General features: G+C 38.5%; 1 protein-coding gene across 6 annotated transcripts in view; it reads left to right on the forward strand.

Moving 5' to 3' along the window:
* The first annotated feature begins 550 nt into the window (after positions 1 to 550).
* si:dkey-190g11.3 (uncharacterized protein LOC567059 homolog) overlaps positions 551 to 19,988 on the forward strand; it is a 50,948-nt gene continuing 31,510 nt past the window's right edge. For 5 of the 6 annotated variants that reach the window (XM_039758740.1, XM_039758742.1, XM_039758744.1 and 2 more), the window contains exons 1-2: positions 551 to 638; positions 19,221 to 19,434. In XM_039758740.1, coding sequence (XP_039614674.1) covers positions 19,264 to 19,434 — 171 coding nt within the window. In that variant the 5' untranslated portion in view covers positions 551 to 638; positions 19,221 to 19,263. Of the gene's footprint in view, positions 639 to 6,012; positions 6,138 to 19,220; positions 19,435 to 19,988 lie in introns of all 6 variants that reach the window. The other variant, XM_039758741.1, reaches the window with a different exon arrangement.

The raw sequence follows: 19,988 nt of genomic DNA on the forward strand, positions 1-19,988 counted from the left end.
AAGATGAAGATAGCTCCACATGAGTATCCTTTTAATGGTGACACATCATGGACTGTAGAATGATCTGGCAGGGGCTAGTTAGGTCTTTTGGCCTATTTTCTCCACTATCCCACCAACTGGGGCTTTTTATTTTCCTGTCCTCCCTGGCCAGCTGACATTAATGTTACTAACTAGACAGTATGATTCTTTACTTTTATGAACAACTGCTTTTTAGTTTTACTTTCTTTTGTAACTCTGTTTAGTCATTATTATTGTAAATTACTTCGGGCTACTTTCATGCATGAAAATGGCCTATAAAGTGTAACTAAATGGTACCATAAAATAAACAATATAAGAGCGAGGAAATAAGGCAGACAGCACTTTCACCCACTGCAAAAGGAATATTCGAGCTATTGGACGTAAATTTAACGCAGGAAAAAAGAATAATCACAATAATGTTTACCTAAGGATAAGCCTTCACAGCTTGAACGCAATAGCAATATCAAACCGCATTCAGCAGCGAGCGGGAGGCGGGGGCTTGAATGTGCGCATGCGTGTGACTACCCAAGCCTTTTATAGTTGCGGTTTGGAGCAGCTTCGATTTACATACATGGTGTCGCCGTTTGCAGTAAAGTGACATTACATGTTATTTTGTTCAGGTGGGTTCGATTTTCCGCGTTGAGTTTCTTTGAGTGTTGTCAGAATGTCACGGCGTTTAAACCCCGATGAAGGGTGTGCTTTGTAGGTGGACTTTGCCAACTTTTGCAGGACCTGTACACGTTTTTCCATACTCGGTTGTTAAGACTTTTACTTCCATGCCCGCATTTTAATTCCAGACACTTTTTTGTTATTCCACATGCACAGAAGTACTGTATTTAAAAATTATTTTCGATTTTGTCTGTACCTCATTCCAGAGCATTAGTGTGCATTTATTGTAATGACGACTTTGGAGTTTCACAATTCGTCCTTCCTTGAACTCAGTTTCAGGACTTTATAGTCTTACTTGCACACATTGTGCAAATGTTAAATTCTAGACGTGCGGCGCCCAGATTTTATCTACCGTATTTGCAGTGTCTTTACAGATTTGTTCTGTAATCTCCGGATTTGACCTTCGACTGCGCAGACTAATGTGTAGTACCCTGTTCTTGTTATTCACGTCATCTACGTAAATGCTCAGATATTAAAATAGAGACGCAAATAGGGCTTTACCCGAAAGATGAATCGGTTTATTTTTCTTTGTAAATATGATCGTCATAAATAAATTTGTGAAAAACAAGTTTGACCTTATTTAAGAATGGTTTAATATATCAAACGATGTACACACGCAGTATTTTGCTTTAAGTAGATCACTTGTTTTTATACACGTTTACTCGGTAAATCGAAATTTTCCAACAGGAGCGGTGGCGACACCTGCTGCTTACTTAATATTTAACTTTTCTGTTTAGGTTTAATAAGTGGGCATGAGAAGGACAAGCTATTAAAATTCCAGTTGTGCTGTTGCAAATACTGTACTAGAAAACGTTTTTAGATTTTGAAGAAACTGCATCTCCAAAGCAACAGCTGCCCCTTTTAAAAATATAGTTTTCTTCTTACAAAAACAGCCTAAACAAGTATAACGCATTATTGCATTCAGGTTCGAATTCGTATTGAACAACCAGCAGGTACTCACAGGTGTACCTTTGTCGCGGACGCTGCAACACGCTGCAGTGCCTTCTTGGGCATAACCATTGTCAATACAAGTCGCCGTAGGAATCTGAACAACTCACTTTCCCTGCATTATATTACCAGGGATGTCTAAAGTCAGTCCTGGCGGGCCTTAGCGGCTGTAGGGTTTTGTTCCAACCTGATTTCTTAATTAACCAATCCTTGTCAATAGTAGATCTGATTTAATATTATATTGTGTTAGTGATTTCACTCTATATAAATATAAAGTCATTCATATATCACAGATTTCTTGTACTTTCCGAGGATATCAGCCAAATCATTTGTAGCCTGAAGCGGATTAGAAATTCTCAGTCTTCCACTATTTTTTCCATCAGTTTACTATCAAACATTTTATGATGAACCAAATAGTTCACAATAGGTACACACAGGTGTAAATTTAGTTAGATGAAGAACTACTGGTTCATCTGTCACTTGCATCGTGTTGCTAATAAGCAGCAATTCAAAACAGTGAGTGCAGCTGTTTAAGACTAAAATAATTGATTTTGGATGGGAAATCTTCACAAGCGGGACAACTAAAATGAAGCATAAAAATGTCGCTTGAGCAATAAGCGCTTCAACGGTAATTATTCACATCTCATTATGGAACTAGGTATGAAACAAAAAACGTTGCAGCCACTATGGCTCTTAACAACCAACTTTGCAGACTCCTGAACTATAGAATGAATTAAGGACTTCATCCAGATCTTACAGTCTCATCTTTTAAGGACTTCTGCCAGATAAATAATAATAATAATAATTACACTATTGATGCTTAAATAATTCAAGTAAAGGGACTATATTTTTACACTTTGCTTTCAGAGAGTTCACACATGAAGTGCTCAGAACTTTCAGATCTGAAGTGCCTATTGTGATTTTCTTCATCTTTTAACAATTCTGAATATAAATTCAGCATTTAACCAGTTTCTTTTCTAGACAGATTTCACATTTACTTCCCTTTATGATTCATCTTTGACTACAGGCCTGCTGTATGGTGTACATTTTTATTTATTTAATTTGTGAAAAGATCCTGTTTCATTTGTTGGCTGTAGAAGGCTTGATAGAGTTAGACATTGCCTTCATAAAATAGCTAATTAAATTCTTGCAAAGCACAGTTTCATTTTTAAGCCTAGTTAATTATACAGTAATAAAACTGAGGATAAAATACAAAATGGCATACAGTAACGACACATGGTAAACACAAAAACTAATATAATGAGTGAAAGCCAGCTTTTTTTCAAAAGCAGCTTGTTTCAGATATTGAAAAAGATATAAGGAAACAGCAGTATCGGGTGCAAAGTAGGAGCCAGCTCCAGAAGGGACAACGGTTCTTTGTCTATCTTCACTTATATCAGGCAAACTAAGAGTCACCAGTTCACTTTGAGTTAAGTGAAACAACGTGGTCATCTCAAGCAGACACTAGAAGGTATTTCAACCCTGAACATGAAACTTGCATTTTTAATTTTTATGTTAGTACTTTTCAAGAAATGTTTTGCATTACTCATAAAATGAAAAGGGTGCTTGAAGTACAGCATTCACAAAATCTGCCTCTCCTTAATTTATGCCCCATGTTAATGAATAATATGTCTGTATATGGATTCATGTCTTTTCACTGTACAAGTGTCAGGGACATTGTACATTCTGTGCTACATTACCTTGCTTTTCATAGCTCCCTGCAGTGTTTACATGTACCACTCCTGTGGTGCTAAGTGACTTTTAACACCCACCTCACACCTTTATGAAAAGAGTTTGCACAATTTAGTTAGATCAAAATGTTTCAAATGAAACCCATAACTTATCGTCTTGCTTCTATCTGTTAATCAGTTACCCTTGAAGTAAAGAAGAGAAATTTGTTCAACAGCTTTATGGTGACTTCTTTTTCACCCAGTATCTCACAACTTCTGCTTACACATAGTGCTTTCCCTGTTTTCCCAATATAGACTGCAAATATACTGTCCTGTCTGTCCTCTGTTGCCATTTTGTAATTACTATCTGCCATACCACTGTGCCCTAAGTGTTTTAAGTTTTACAGTGATTTCCTTCATAATGGAGTTATGATGGATGTCGACTTTTAACATCTTTGCTATTTAAGCCATGCTCAAATTTCAATCAAATTATTACTTGATCTGTAGAATTACGAAAATAATGGCCAACAGAGCTGGGCTTTTACAGTTGAATTAATTAATTTTCCACTTCTTACTATATTTAATCTTTGGCTTTATTATATTTTGCTTTATTCTTTTGTGCTAGTTCGTGTTTAAGTATTGACTACCTAAATGTTTGTCTATAGTATTTTCTGATACATATTTTTAGAGAAGAAGGGATGGATTTTTTTGTAGCTTGAGTCAGGAGACATTTTTATTAATGTTGTGTGAGGAACTTACCCCGAATACGTTTGCACAAGTTTTTTTACCATATAAATTTGGGTTCAGGCTGATTGTTTTTCATTTAGTGTATCAGACAATGTGCAAATTTGAAAATTAGTAATTGACAAACCCACTTAGTCCTAAAGAGGATTGGGGTGGGGAGGGGAGGTTTGCTGGACCCTATCTCAGCCAGCATAGTGTACAAGGCAGGGACAAACCCTGGACAGGACACCAGTTCATCGCAGAGCAAACACACATACGTACCCTTTCCCCAAATACACACATGCACATACCCAAACCACATACAGTGCATCTGGAAAGTATTCACAGCACATCACTTTTTCCACATTTTGTTATGTTACAGCCTTATTCCAAAATGGATTAAATTCAATTTTCCTCAGAATTCTACACACAATACCCCATAATGACAACGTGAAAAAAGTTTACTTGAGGTTTTTTTAAATTTATTAAAAATAAAAAAAAAATGAGAAAGCACATGTACATAAGTATTCACAGCCTTTGCCGTGAAGCTCAAAATTGAGCTCAGGTGCATCCTGTTTCCCCTGATCATCCTTGAGATGTTTCTGCAGCTTAATTGGAGTACACCTGTGGTAAATTCAGTTGATTGGACATGATTTGGAAAGGCACACACCTGTCTATATGAGGTCCCACAGCTGACAGTTCATGTCAGAGCACAAACCAAGCATGAAGTCAAAGGAATTGTCTGTAGACCTCCGAGACAGGATTGTCTCGAGGCACAAATCTGGGGAAGGTTACAGAATAATTTCTGCTGCTTTGAAGGTCCCAATGAGCACAGTGGCCTCCATCATCCGTAAGTAGAAGAAGTTCGAAACCACCAGGACTCTTCCTAGAGCTGGCGGCCGTCTAAACTGAGCAATCGGGGGAGAAGGGCCTTAGTCAGGGAGGTGACCAAGAACCCGATGGTCACTCTGTCAGAGCTCCAGAGGTCCTCTGTGGAGAGAGGAGAACCTTCCAGAAGGACAACCATCTCTGCAGCAATCCACCAATCAGGCCTGTATGGTAGAGTGGCCAGACAGAAGCCACTCATTAGTAAAAGGCACATGGCAGCCCGCCTGGAGTTTGCCAAAAGTCACCTGAAGGACTCTCAGACCATGAGAAACAAAATTCTCTGGTCTGATGAGACAAAGATTGAAGTCTTTCGTGTGAATTCCAGGCGTCACGTTTGGAGGAAACCAGGCACCGCTCATCACCAGGCCAATACCATCCCTACAGTGAAGCATGGTGGTGGCAGCATCATGCTGTGGGGATGTTTTTCAGCGGCAGGAACTGGGAGACTAGTCGGGATAAAGGGAAAGATGACTGCAGCAATGTACAGAGACATCCTGGATGAAAACCTGCTCCAGAGCGCTCTTGACCTCAGACTGGGCTGATGGTTCATCTTTCAGCAGGACAACAACCCTAAGCACACAGCCAAGATATCAAAGGAGTGGCTTCAGGACAACTCTGTGAATGTCCTTGAGTGGCCCAGCCAGAGCCCAGACTTGAATCCGATTGAACATCTCTGGAGAGATCTTAAAATGGCTGTGCACGGATGCTTCCCATCCAACCTGATTAGCTTGAGAGGTGCTGCAAAGAGGAATGGGCGAAACCGGCCAAGGATAGGTGTGCCAAGCTTGTGGCATCATATCAAAAAGACTTGAGGCTGTAATTGCTGCCAAAGGTGCATCGACAAAGTATTGAGCAAAGGCTGTGAATACTTATGTACATTTGATTTCTCAGTTTTTTTATTTCTAATAAATTTGCAAAAAACCTCAAATAAACTTTTTTCACCTTGTCATTATGGGGTGTTGTGTGTAGAATTCTGAGGAAAAAAATTAATTTAATCCATTTTGGAATAAGACTGTAACATAATAAAATGTGGAAAAAGTGATGCGCTGTGAATGCTTTCCGGATGCACTGTACTAAGGCCAATTTAATATTGCAGATCCACTTAACCTGTAAGTCTTTGGACCGTGGGAGGAAACCCATACAGACATGAGGAAAACATGGAAACTCCACACAGGGAGGATTTGGGACTCCTTACTGCCACTGTGACTCCCATCATTCAATGCAAGTGATTTTAAATAATATGCATGCATCAGTGAATTGGGCCCTTGCTATCTTAAAACATGATTGTAGGTGTGTTATACAAATGTTAATGGTGTATGGCTTTGTCCAGAAGGCTACTGATTTGTGGGTGAGAAATGGGTTAGAGCATGGCAATCCATACATAGAGAGTGGAAATTGTCATCTGGTTAGTAGTAAGTATTATTTATTGGGGATAAACAATCCAACAATTACAAGGAGTATCAGACCATATCAAGGTAAGAAAGAGGACTGGGATGTTTAACAGAAGGGCAAAGCTCCTTTCAGCTGATAAAAGGCTGTGCATGGTCCCAGGATGTGACAAATGATACTATAATGGCCTTTTAATGATTATGGCTGGTTATTTCCCTGTAGCCCATTTAGTGGCAGTGCACGGTTTTAAGATCAGAATAGGCAGGACTGTGCTATTCTTTTAAGACTGGCAGAATGGAGGCTTCTGGATATGCCAAGGGCCTCATTAATAAAGGATTGTACAAGCAGATTTGATCTTCAATTCCATGGATTTGAATGTACAAAACCTGAAATTGAAAGAAGATTCATGGAAAAGCAATAGGAAAGAGTAAAGTGAATTAAAAAAAAAAAAAAACATTAAAAACATTGTTTCTGCTAACAGGTATGAAAACCTTAAAATCTAATGAAAAAAGAAAAGCCAGCAAAGAGCAATCAAAATGACAATACAGGCAGTCCCTGGGTTACGTACGAAATAGGGACTGTAGGTTTGTACTTAAGTTGAATTTGTATGTAAGTTGGAACAGATACATTATTTTAATAAATGGTATTGTTGACCATGGTGATGGATTTTCTCTTCTTTACTGTATCACCAGCACTTGCATCAGATTTGTGTTTCAAAGACGTTGTTGAAGGGTGAAGACAAAAGGTTAAGATGAGCTCTTCTGCACAGCACTGTACACGCTATCACAGCAGGAAGGCACCCGTCGTCATCACGTCTGATTTACTGGCAAGAGACAACTTCCTGCTATGTACATAAAAGTACGAGCAGGCTTGCTTTTGAGAATGAATGGGGGTGGCGAGGGGTGGTTCATCACCAGCCCACCTCACAGTTACCTCCACTAAAGTATGCTGCCTGCAGCGTCCGCACACCGAGAACGAACACGGTGCTGCCAAAGGCATGTAGTGAATCACCCAACACCACCCCCATTCAATAGGCAGCCATCCGAGGCACACTACAATGCTACCCCCCGCTGCCCTGTTCAATGGTCTCAATGGCCTCCATTCAGCCCCAACTGGGTCTAGCTTGCAGCATTACCAGCTGCCCACCAAGAACGAACGGGGCAGCCGTGTGTGGTGGGTGGGCAGTGAAACCGCTTGCCGCCAGGAGCCACCCGAGGGACACTACACTGCACGAGCAGCGAAATCGTCCCCCTCCAGCCTCTGTCCAGCCACTGCTTGCAGCATCCCCAGGCCGAAGATGACGGAGCGGCAGTTACTGAGGCGCATGCGTCACAGCTGCAGCCCCAATCGTAAGTCGTAGGTCGGATGTCCGTAACCTGGGGACTACCTGTAACATTAACATTCAGATGTAGCAATACAGAAAGACTATTGAACTATTTAAGCCCATTTAAAATACTTTTGCGATACTAAAATGTGTTACAGTGGTTTTTGTGTGGGCTATAACAAAATACTTCCACTTGTGTCATTATTTTGAAATAACAGTAATCTAAAATATATTGACCTCACTGGTCTACCATCATTAATTAAGTAGAGTAGTGGTTTAACTATATACTGTATATGGGCAGATGTGTTTGCGGAGTATGGAAAGATGACAGCAGTTGTTTTACTAGAGGATGTTGCCACCAGTGCATTTTACGAAGAGCACTTTTAAGAGATTGGGTTGACTTATTCACTAATCATGAGAAAGGTTCGTGAGCCATAACTGTTTATCAAAAACCATCCTTATGGACATCTGCCAGCAAATGTGTTACATCCTTGAGAGCTTTACTATGTTCAATCAAGCCGTGATCATGCCAGATTTTGACTGCCATTGTCACATATTTTGATTTTCTAGTAATCTAAGCGTTCATGGTACCAATCAAAAAAAATCTATGACATCTATATCTGTTGTCAGGGCCTCATTTGAAGAGAACTTTTTCCTCTAAACTTGGCATTCATCTGGTATTTTAACAGGGATAATTATTAATGATTTATTGCTAGTATATCGCATTATACCATATGTACAGTATAAAGGTACTAGAGAATGATCTCTTTGTGGAGAGAATGCACTTATGTGTGTGTGCACAGTTTTAAGATGGTTTGTGACTAATAAACATGCCATAAGTGGGCAGGATTTAAGAACATTTATATTTCAGTATGGGCATCCTAAGAATGGATCATTGGAACTTAGAAGATAATTGTACATTAATTTTTAGGATCATTCTCTTACATTTTTAAACATGTGGCATTGAGATGCAGGTGGACACTGTAGCCTGAAGACTGTAGGCTCATCCATCTACATAGCAGTTTGTGAGCTTTAAAATCAGCTCAAAGCAAGGGGTTTGTTGTAGGTGGGATCAGAATGTGAGAGATAACAGACACCTTACTAGTAGGAGGTGAAATTAGTGTTTTGTGCAGCTCTTTGAAGTAGGCAAATAGGTGAGGAAACCACATCGGGGGGCTGGATGATCCAAACCTGTGTAGGCAGCTGCTACTCTTGTCTTGTCATAATGTATATCTTGCCATAATTCTGAAGCAGAATACCTGCTACAAGAGAATGCCCTGCATTGACACTATATACTAACAGTTTTTTTTTTTGTAATAGATTATACTTTATTTGTCCCCTGTGGTAAATGAAGATTTATAGAAGCTCCAAAATAAATAAATATGATAAAAGCAAACAAAAACTCCCCGCCCCCAAACACCCACAAAAACTTCTAGCTTGGATGACAGAGAGGTGCTGCTGTCAATAACAGGCATGTACTGTAGGTGAGGTCAAGATGAGATCAGACCTGCTTGGATTGTGCCACAGTTTTATATTTAAAGTCACCATCATAATCTTTTCTGGCATTTTATAAAGACTGCTATGTTTACTGGAAAAAAAACTGATTTATGAAATGTAAGAGACTCATAATAACTCTTCCTCAAAAGCATAATAAATAATATCAGCAACTATAATCCTTTGTAATCACTTATTTAGTTGTTAAACTTGGAACAGAATTCTACTGAAGTACAGCAACTGTATTTGAACATTAATGTCAGTAATAAAAAATAAAGATAAGGATGGGTCTTCTTTGCAGTCTAAATATAAAATAAAGAGTTGCTGCCTGCCACACCCCATTTCTCTGTTCAGATATCTCCTATATGTCGTGTATTTGAAGGCCTTGTTACTTTTTCACCTGCCTGCAGGCTGCTCGATTATGTACCGACTATGTACTTGTCACCTACTATGCCCCTTTTTGATTTTACAGTTTAGTGCTTTTGTAGAGCAGTAAGAAATTCATTTTTAAAAACTATGTTTGGGCCCAGCTTTAACTTCTACATCATATTCACGAGAATAGTGGTATACCGCAATACCCTTATTTATCTTCTTGCCACTTTAAAATATTTAAAAACTTTACACTTTCTTGCACATTAATGTATATTTCTCCCAACTGTTCAGTTTCTTAATATTTAAATAAAGTTATGTTTACAAAATAAAACCACATGTAGATTAAAAAAGAGAGTGCATGCACAAGACATGTAATTGTATATAGGTATGCAAAAGAATTTTACTGCGTTGGGCTGGCGCCCTGCCCAGGGTTTGTTTCCTGCCTTGCGCCCTGTGTTGGCTGGGATTGGCTTCAGCAGACCCCCGTGACCCTGTAGTTATGATATAGCGGGTTGGACAATGGATGGACGGATGGAAAAGAATTTTATTTTTAAATAAAAAGCACTAGATTGATTTTGACCAAATCAATTTAATGAAGTATGTTTGGTAAAAGGATGAATACAAATAGAAACATCATACAAAAAAACCAGAGTGTGCACACTGGTTGTGTGACATTTAAAAGCATTTTAGTTGTTAAGATTAAAGGAACAAATTGATCTTGACATCTTCAAGTGTCTGGCCTCAAAGCACTGTGTCCCGATGCAGCAGCTCATTAACAGAGCACACAAGTAGAAAAATATCAGAGTTCTGTCTTGTCTGTTGTGGTCAATTGCCCAGTGTGCAAAAGGTTGCTAGAGTGAAATGAGTGGTGCAAAACTGGGATGAAGCCCAGCAAAGCCAGAAAGAGAAACCCATAGCTACATTGAAGATGCAAGGAAATATAGTATTGTGGGAAGAAGTAAATGAACAGGGGTTAGTAAACCTTGTAAAGACACTGGGTGCCTTGCATTGGTAACAGGCAGGGGCACTAATGCAGGAGATAGAATTGTTACCTTGGAGGGGAAATCTAATATCCATCTTGGACACTAGAGGGTAAGCATCCCAGTAGGTGCCAAGGATGCTAGATCTTGGATATAAAGTGATTAACAAATTTTGCAGGGGCTGTGTTTAACCCAGAGTACCAGGTGATTTTTAGAGGATGGTAGATGCTCCCTTGTTACGACACTTGGACCATGTTATCTTTTTAGAAAGGTTCATCGAGAGGCCAGTATTAGTATTGCACTGTGTCTTAGTGGAATTAAAGAGACTGATGTTGGATTGGTACTAAAATTTTGAACTTTGGTATCAAACCCAGCTCTCAGTAATGGTACCAGAATGGTACTGAATTAAGTAACAGGTAAATTCACACAGCTGCTTTGTTCCCCCATCCCTTAAACGTATATGCCTCCCTGCTCCAAGTACCCCTTGCTGCAGCCTGTGGAACAGTGAGGACCAGGATCTTTTGGGAGTCAGATGTTAGTGCAGGATACTGGTATCAATGGATGTTCATTTACCGCATTACACAGAATCTACATTCAGTTTGGGTTTTTTTTTTTGTACATTTACCATATTATATCTAACCTACAATACTACCATATCACTGCTTAGCCACTATAGGAAACAATGGTTAAAGCATCATTCAAAAAACTGTTACTGAGAGTAGGGCTGGGGGATATGGAAAAAAAAACCTTATGATAATTCGTTGCAATCAGAGGATATCAATGTATATCATGATATAAATCAAATCACTATTTATTTTTACTCTTAAGTGAGATATGAAGATATCATAAGGTTAATTTTGGTTTAAATATTGTTTATTTTTTGTCAGAAGTTGAACATGACAAATGTACTGTAGAACATTTTACAACTTTATTTCAATGTTTCTTTGTATCAGTATACTCCAGCTGGATTATGTGAATTTCCCCTTGGGATTAATAAAGTATCTATCTATCTATCTATCTATCTATCTATCTATCTATCTATCTATCTATCTATCTATCTATCTAAATAAACAGGTATATATAATAAACTAAAATCTTAATTCTGACCAGTCAGAAGCTTCCAGTGTTATGGGAGAACACAAACAAAATGGACAACAAAATTCTTTAGCGAATTCCAAATAAACAAAATACTGTAGGTAATACAAAGTAAAAAAGTTTCTGACCACTTAAAAGTTTTCAAGTTTTACAGGAGAAAACACTACATTCGTTGGTCAAATCCAAATGAATAAAATAAAATCTTAATTCTAAAATCTTCAATATAAAACTGAAAGCTTAAAGCTTTCGTGTTTTACAGGAGAACACAAAAAAATTCTTTGGTCAGTTCCATATAAATAAAGTAGGTAATAAGAAAAAATACATCTATACTGTATAATTTCCGTTTTTATCAAACTGTTTTAAATGGTTGGGAAACAAACGCAGAAATAAATAGACAAAAAACATTCTGTATATATCCTCGGTACAAAATCAAGCAGCTTTCTAATGATGGAAATCAAAAACAGAACTGACATATTCACCCAGTTGTGGTCAGCTTATGCTTCAAGGTAGAGGTCCGCACTGTGGGACTCACGGGACCCAAAGCAAATGCTTGCGATGCCGTACTGATTTAGAGTATTACAGGCGGGAGCTAGAGTCTAGGAAATTAAAATGAAATTTTAATCAGAATTTACATTCATTTTATATTTGTATTACTTATTTGCCTAACCAGTTAGGGATGCATGTACAGTATATACTGTCTTGCGTGCAGCCTTCTCAAGATTGGAGAATCCGGAGACAGCCTTACATCCACAGTGGTGGAAACAGCATTAAAAAAGGAAGGTACAAGACTGTAAAACTTAGTAAAGGGAAGTCTGGTTATCAATGGCGACGGCAACCAAGTGCTGTTTGCTTTCTGCGGTAAATGTGCTAGCAGACAGTGGACACAAGTCAGGCACCTATAGGTTTAAAGCGCCACGCGTGTGCAGTAGTGAAGGGCTAAACTAAACTGCCATTCTTGCCAAAAATGTCAAAAGTAACAACTAACTCTAAAAGCAAAGGACAAGATAAATGTGCAGATTTTGTTTGCAAAGATATAGGACTTTAAGACACAGTGTCTGGTGAGGGCTATAGCAGTACCTCGTTGACGTAGCAGCCAAAATAGGAAAGGCTGATATTTAAAGGGATCCTGCCCCCATCCTATGAGTGTATCGCGGCATGTGGTAGAAAAAGCCAAAAACTGAAAAGGAATATTGTATATGACAAGCTAGATACCGTTAATAATTATGGGTGTGCTGTCACAACTTATATTTGTACTAAAAACTTTGAGAAAACGTCTTTCGTTACCATCCATTATATTAGTGGGAGCTACAATCTTTTTGTCAAGGGTGCTTTTTGCGATCCCGTTTGAAGCAAGCATGATTAAAACAAGAGAAAACATTCGCCCTTTACTGTTTTGAGTTTTTGGAATCGACTGTTACTAACCGAGGTGCAAACACAATCGCTGCCAGCTCTAAACTGTTGTGCCCACATTCTTAACACGATTCTCTCAAGTGCTTTTACACCAGCAGTGATGGAGAAATAACCCGAAGTTGCACAGCTTCTGGCTAGTGTAAAAAAAAAAAAAAAACCAAACTTAGTCTTCTGTTTTAAACATACTGGACAAAAAGGCAAGCTTACAGCATCACTCAGACAGGTCTGCGGAGACAAGATATATAGTGCTGAATTCAGTGCTGCAGCAATTTGACGATTGGCCGCATCAGCAAAAAGATAATAACTGTGGTCTCTTCTGAAACCGTACAAAAATGTGACAACTGCTTTAGAATCAGATATTACTGAAACAAACTGTTCAGCACCATCTCTTATCCAAGTGCTCTACAAAGAAGCAAAATTTCTCAGCCAAAAGCTTCTGTTTCTATTGCTTTTATTTAAGAGGATCACAAAGGTGCAGAAACAAGATGAAACTTGTAATAATTTGTAAAAATCGCGATTTGATGCAATTGCACCGAAGAATGCAGTGAAGTTCATTGGTCAGCTGTTAGTAACGCCCCCTTTCATCACAGAGCTTGTAAGCAGAAGAGGAGATGCGACAAGAAGTACAGCGAAAAAGTGGGAAGTGTTTGTCAAGCTACTAATAATATGCTGACTAGAAAAGCATATATTTTAAGCTTAAACTTACATGTGTGACTTGCACGTAGACGGTACCATCTTCCGTGTCAGTTCCACATTTTTGGGTAACGAATAGCAATTATTAACATAGATTTATTTCAATATAGAGTAGTAATTGGTTGCCTATTTACAAATCTTTATAACAAGACATCTTGCACCTTCTTGATCCTTTCAGTGTTTAAAAAAGTAAGTCCTATTAGAAGATCTGTATTAAATACTGATGAAACAGAATCGTAACAAAAAAGGGAAAAGGACAACTGGGCCAATGAGGGGTAATCTTCAGTCACCCCCTTGTACAAAATCATGTTAAATAGGTTTATCAACCATACATGACTTTCTTAATGGAAGCAATGTGTTTCTGCGGGCTGGAGCGGGACAAATTAGGCCAGGTGGATGGGCGCAGGATGGAGTGCTGCGAGAATGGGCGGACGCGTGTTTAAAATAATCAGCCCCGACCTTTACTCTAAGGCAAAAAAAAAAAAAAGTCACAAGAAATCCCCATTAGTGCAGCACTTACTTGGGTTTGGTAATGTAAAGTCTTGCATTGTGCGTGTTCTAAAGAATTGCACTTGACTTTGTGGAAACGTGCTTTTGACACAGTTTGCAGTGCACACTACTCAGCTTCTTGTCAGACTTCGAATAGCCAAAGTATCTCCACAATACCCAATTTCACGTTTTTTGTGCCATGGGCTATTTCCTTTGGGGTGTCATCTTTGATAATGCTGATTTTTTTCCGAGTTTTCGTTAACACTTTCTCTTTTATCTCGCTTCCACTCCACTCCTACTGCTACAACTGCGCCCACTGTTGTGTGCGTCAAATCAACCAGATGTGGCTGTAACTCTGTTCCAGCCACATGATTAGTTCAGCGCAGCGCTGTTCTCATTATCATTGGTTTTCATATTGTCTGTCAAAACATGGATGAGTTCTGTCGAAGTTGTATCAACCTTGTCTTATATTTCTAATGAGAAAGTTATTTTGCGATAGTTATATTTGTTGTTTTATCGTCCAACCGTAATTGAGAAAGAGAGAATCGTGGTATCAGCAAATTCTCAAACCTCTACTGTAATTATGTCAACGTACAAAGCTGTTGTAATTTCACTGTACAAAATATTACGTTGCCATTGTTTAACATAAGCAATCGTATTTGTTGTCTGCATAACGTGATTTATGTGCTTTCCTTATCGAATCAAGTAACGTTATTAAAGTTTGGAAAACAGCCATTAGGTGTACAGCATGCTACAGTTTATACCAATGGCCAACAAATCTTAAGTAGCAAATGATAATGCAGAGTGTATAAACGTAATAAATCTTTCTGTTGTGTAAATCAATTTAAAAATCACTTTTTCTTTGCAAATGATCACGTGCATCCCATATGCTTCACTCTATACAGCTGCAGATATGTAATGCTCCTGATGTTGGCAATGTACAGCATAGTAAGTTATTTATAATTGTCTTTAAGTATGAGTACAGTACGTTTGACCATGGTTTCTTAACTTAAAAAATATACACATGATGTGTATACACATCAACCATCCTAATAGTTTATGAGACACTAGTGATACAGTTGTAATTATGATTATTTCCAAGAATCTACTTTACACCTTTGCTAACATATTATGATTACCCTCACAGTCAAACAGCGACTTTCCTGTGTCACAGCAGAAAAGACCATTCATTTCTTATAGAGAATTAAATATTATGTGACAGGTTGGGCTGAGCTGAGTGTCGATAATATCATCCATTGCCAAGTGGCTGGACACATTGTTGATGTAAATAAATGAAAATTTGCAGAAATTTCCCCAAAGTGCCAAACTGCAGCTGTCACATTTCTTTTTTATCTCAAGCGCCTCACAAGAATGGTGTCAAGCACTCATAATCACAGGAGGAAGCGCGTGAGATTCCTCTGCTTAGCTAGTTTAGCAGGCATGCTCTGTAGTTGAGGAAAGTGAGTCACACAGAGTTTAAATGTATGCAGTAAGATATGGGCACTGGGCAAAGAATGTGGTGGCATGGTGGTGCTTGTTTAATCTTTCAGGCAGTGTTTGAAGTTGTATGGTTCCAGTGGTGCTAGAATCTTCAAGGGGACAAGAGATAGCAAATCTGAAATAAACAGATTAAACTATATATCAAAGGAGTGCCTTATGTTTTTTAAAAGGTCAGTGCCATTGTCCTCCATCATCTACATAATACTTTGCAAGCTTGCAATACCAATTAACACTCAGCTTTATGCACTTTTCGGGGCATGTTGTATGCATGCATGATAAGAAATGGCAAAATATGCCATTATAGTCAAGCCATTATCAAACACAGTAAAGTTTGATTTTTTCTATAATGCATGCTGAATAATTTTTTGTCTTGGAAGATGGTAGAAACAGAGCAACTGAAGACATCATGTTTGAGTGAGTAAAAGTAATTAGTAGATGAGGCAGATCTAAGAGTTTTGTGCCAATTTTAGAGTTTCATTTGAATATGGCATCATGATTTGTAGCAATTTTAAATGAACTTGGAAAGAACTAACTTAGAATTATCTTAATAACATTACCGAATATAGCTATGAGTTGCAGTAATCTGTGAGACAACAAAACAAATGTGTCCCCAGCTAAAAACACCCAGCCAGTGTAGATGCTTGCCACTGTATATTGGTAGAGAAGCTAATTATTCATAAACCACAAGCTTCTCTTCATCACACCACCTAATGTTCTGTGCTGACAATACGTGCCACCCCTTGGGGCTCCATAGCTTTTGTAATATGTGAAAACTGTCAAAATTTATTTTACTTATTTTGTGGTTCTTTATTTCAAAGAGGAAGAGACAGAGCATGACATACATGTGTTTATTCAACAGCTACAGTAATTTGATGGTAGATGTGGAAGCTTTTTTGAATGAATATTTGAATCAGTGAAGTTGCATGAGGGTGATTGAATCTGTGAGGGAAGGGAAGGATGTGAAATGGTGACACATATCGCAGGAAGCAGGAAGCAGAGGGTGATGGTGCAAGGAACTTCATCAGAACTGGCCGATGTTAAGAGTGGTGTTCCACAAGGGTCAGTGCCAGGGCTGCTGCTATTTTAATGGCCTGTTCTCGTCTAGAGTGTTCTAATATAAAGTTATAATAAATCAATTATTTAATAGCATTATGAATTACAAAAGCCATACAGGTATTTGCTTAAAACATGGTGTTAAATATTCACTGCAGGAAAAGTCCCCAAACATCTAGCTCCTCCCTATTCTAACTGCTGCAACAAGGACAGTCTCCCCTGGTCTGTCTCACAATTGCATGCCTCCCAGCATCCTCTAGATCATTAACAGGAGCAGGGTCGCAGATCTCAGCACTCTTATTTAAATTTGCACTGGATGTAATATGTAGGATTTTCCTCCTTGCAGTTTTGATTGAGCCAGTACAAAAACTGAGCATAAGGTGCTTGAAAACTACCATTTGTTTCTAGTGCCAAAACTAAAGAAATACTGGTATTGTATCATTTTAAAAATTGGGGGTTTCAGTACTTTTTCAGTACCAGTATACCACACAACCCCTGGTGGGACTGTATTGCCCTTTTAAGGGAAACTTCAGTGCATCGCTTTCAGAGGGAACTGTTGCTTTTTGGTTCATAGAATCATGGAGCCTAATGCAACCCTGGAAGTAATTCTCAGACGGTACCAGAAGTGACCCTTGGGATAAAGGTTAAAGCCACCCTGATGCATACAGTTTTTTTTTTTTGCCGTTTATTTAGATTTGTTGGTCACTTTAAGTTTATGTGTATACATCTGGTTTGAGCTTTTCATACATAAAAGGAAATAGTGTGGTCAATGTTAAGCTATGATTTTTTACTGTCTTAGACGTTGACACAAAAAAAAACAAAACAATGTGGCTACAGAGCACTTGTTGCACCTTACTTGCTTCTGAAATAAAGTCACCATGTCTTCTGACCGAATGTGCTAAATTTTAAAAAAGCCACAAAACTAAAGCCATTTGTGTGCCGTTTTAATTTCTTGTAAATTAAGCTAACAGAAGTGCACCCCCCCTCCAGTAGAGGTGTCTTGTTCATGAAGCATCTGTTTTAGAGAATCAAATGGTTCTGATACAGATAAGAAATGTTATGTAGGGAAATATCAAGCTTGCACTGTTCAGCAAAAACCTGACAACACTGTGGCTGGTGCCACTAACATTCAGCTTTATGTGCTATGTTTGAATTGTGCATACATTATACATTGCGGCCTTTTGTGGGTTGTCCTCTCACAACTGTATGATGTGCAGTTTTAAATTGGGTTGTGTTGCTGTTTCTATTTAAACTGTTTGTGGCCAATATACTGTATTTTCTTCAGCAATGGGTAGCTGCAAGGCTTACAGTTTATGTAATATATAACGCTTTATTGCTGTGTTTTGTGAGAGAACAGTGCCATAAACGATTCCAGTGATCTGATTCAAGTTAAGATTCTGTCAAATGTTGTAAAATCATAATAGAAAAATAGCCTTACCTTCCACAAAGGTACAGCATTCTGGCTGCATGACTTTTTCTAGCCAGCAATGCAAGTGCATGCTGCTGTTTTAACACACCTTACTAGTGTGGCTCTCCGGTCAGTCTGTAATGCTACGTCATTGACTTTGTAGAAGATCATTTTCTGCTGTGGAGGTATTGGTTTTGGTAATCAGCCTTTTTACCAATCACTTAATGGGTTCAGTGAAACAAACAATGAAAACAGATATTCTAGTGTTAATGGTTGTAATTCAGTAGTTTTGTTTTTGAAGACGAGTTGGTTTCTTGTGCACAGCTTTCTTCACTGATTTTCTGCATTTCAGGGAACAAACAGTATGTTTCATGTCCCAGTATGGTTTAGTGACATCTTTGCAGGTAATACCCATTAGGTACCTGCAATCTGGAATTGGATAAGTGGCCCTGAAAACCTACAGATGAATGGATAAATAATTTCATACCCACCACCAATGTTTATAATTAAAAAATGTGATGCCTAAAATGATTGTCACAATTGTGTGCACTCTGTTCTTGAATGTGTGTGCTGATGCTTGAACATTCAGAAAGGTACTGGCTTCATAGGCCTGATCTGTTCTGTCTCTTCAAATTTGCAGTTCTCATGTACATGGAAATTCATGAGTAACTCTAGGAATTCTAAAATTATTATCTTAAAGATTTTTTTTTTTACCCAGGTTTAGTCTGCCAGTAAGATTTTGATCAATCCACCTTTTGTGGATTATGTAGTTAGTGCTGTCTGCTGACAATTATTGCATTAATGTTATAGGACATTGCAGTGCCTAAAGAATTAAGTTGTCTGTGGGTTTTGTGTGAATTATTTTGTTCCAGTATATCTATATTTTCTCTCCGCAGTCCTTACTGAGCTAAGATATTTCATTTGTTGAAAGGTAGAGTCTCTACTACTCCATGCATAATTTATTGCAGACACAAAAAATAGACAACAAATCTGTTTTTAGTTTGATGCATGTACCAAAAGAAAAAAAATTGCATTTGGAAAACGATGTTGAAACAGAGAATCCTGAACATTGTCTCCAATTTGCTGTTTTTTTTTAGATGAATTATAAGTCTGACATAAATCTAACTGTTTTGGAATATCATGGAAGATCCCATAGAGGCCTTGCTTCAAGAGAAAAATACAATAATCCGGAGCCAGAATGAACCAAACCACCGCCTGACCTTACTTATTACTGCATCAGTGGCCACAGTATATGGATTCTGGGCAATGTTTGTATTTCCTCGGCTCAAAACCATTCCATTGAAGTTAAAGGTATTAAGAATATCAGGCATGCTGTTTTTACTTTTGTACTTGTTAAGTCAAATGCTGTATCTTATTATGTAGCATCTGAATGCATCCTAAACCTGTCTCATAAACAAATAAATATAAACCAAGTATGCATAAATAACTAGGGTGCTACAGAGTGTAAAGTTGGTTTACCTTTCATTTTATTCTTAAACATGTAATATTCCCATGCCTTAGATGTTTAAATGGTGAGATGGAGCACATTTTTGAATGTCTTCATTGGATTAATCAAAAGCCATTGAAGGCCCAAAGTTTCTCTTGGATTGAATTAACTGTGGGCGGCATGGTGGCGCAGTGGGTAGCACTGCCGCATCACAGTTAGGAGACCCGGGTTCGCTTCCCAGGTCCTCGCTGTGTGGAGTTTGCATGTTCTCCCTGTGTCTGCGTGGGTTTCCTCCCACAGTCCAAAGACATGCAGGTTAGGTGCATTGGCCATTCTAAATTGTCACTAGTGTTTGTGCCTTGCGGTGGGCTGGCGCCCTGCCTGGGGTTTGTTTCCGGCCTTGCACCATGTGTTGGCT

This window comes from Polypterus senegalus, chromosome 7, assembly GCF_016835505.1.
Source record: "Polypterus senegalus isolate Bchr_013 chromosome 7, ASM1683550v1, whole genome shotgun sequence".
NCBI lineage: Eukaryota > Metazoa > Chordata > Cladistia > Polypteriformes > Polypteridae > Polypterus > Polypterus senegalus.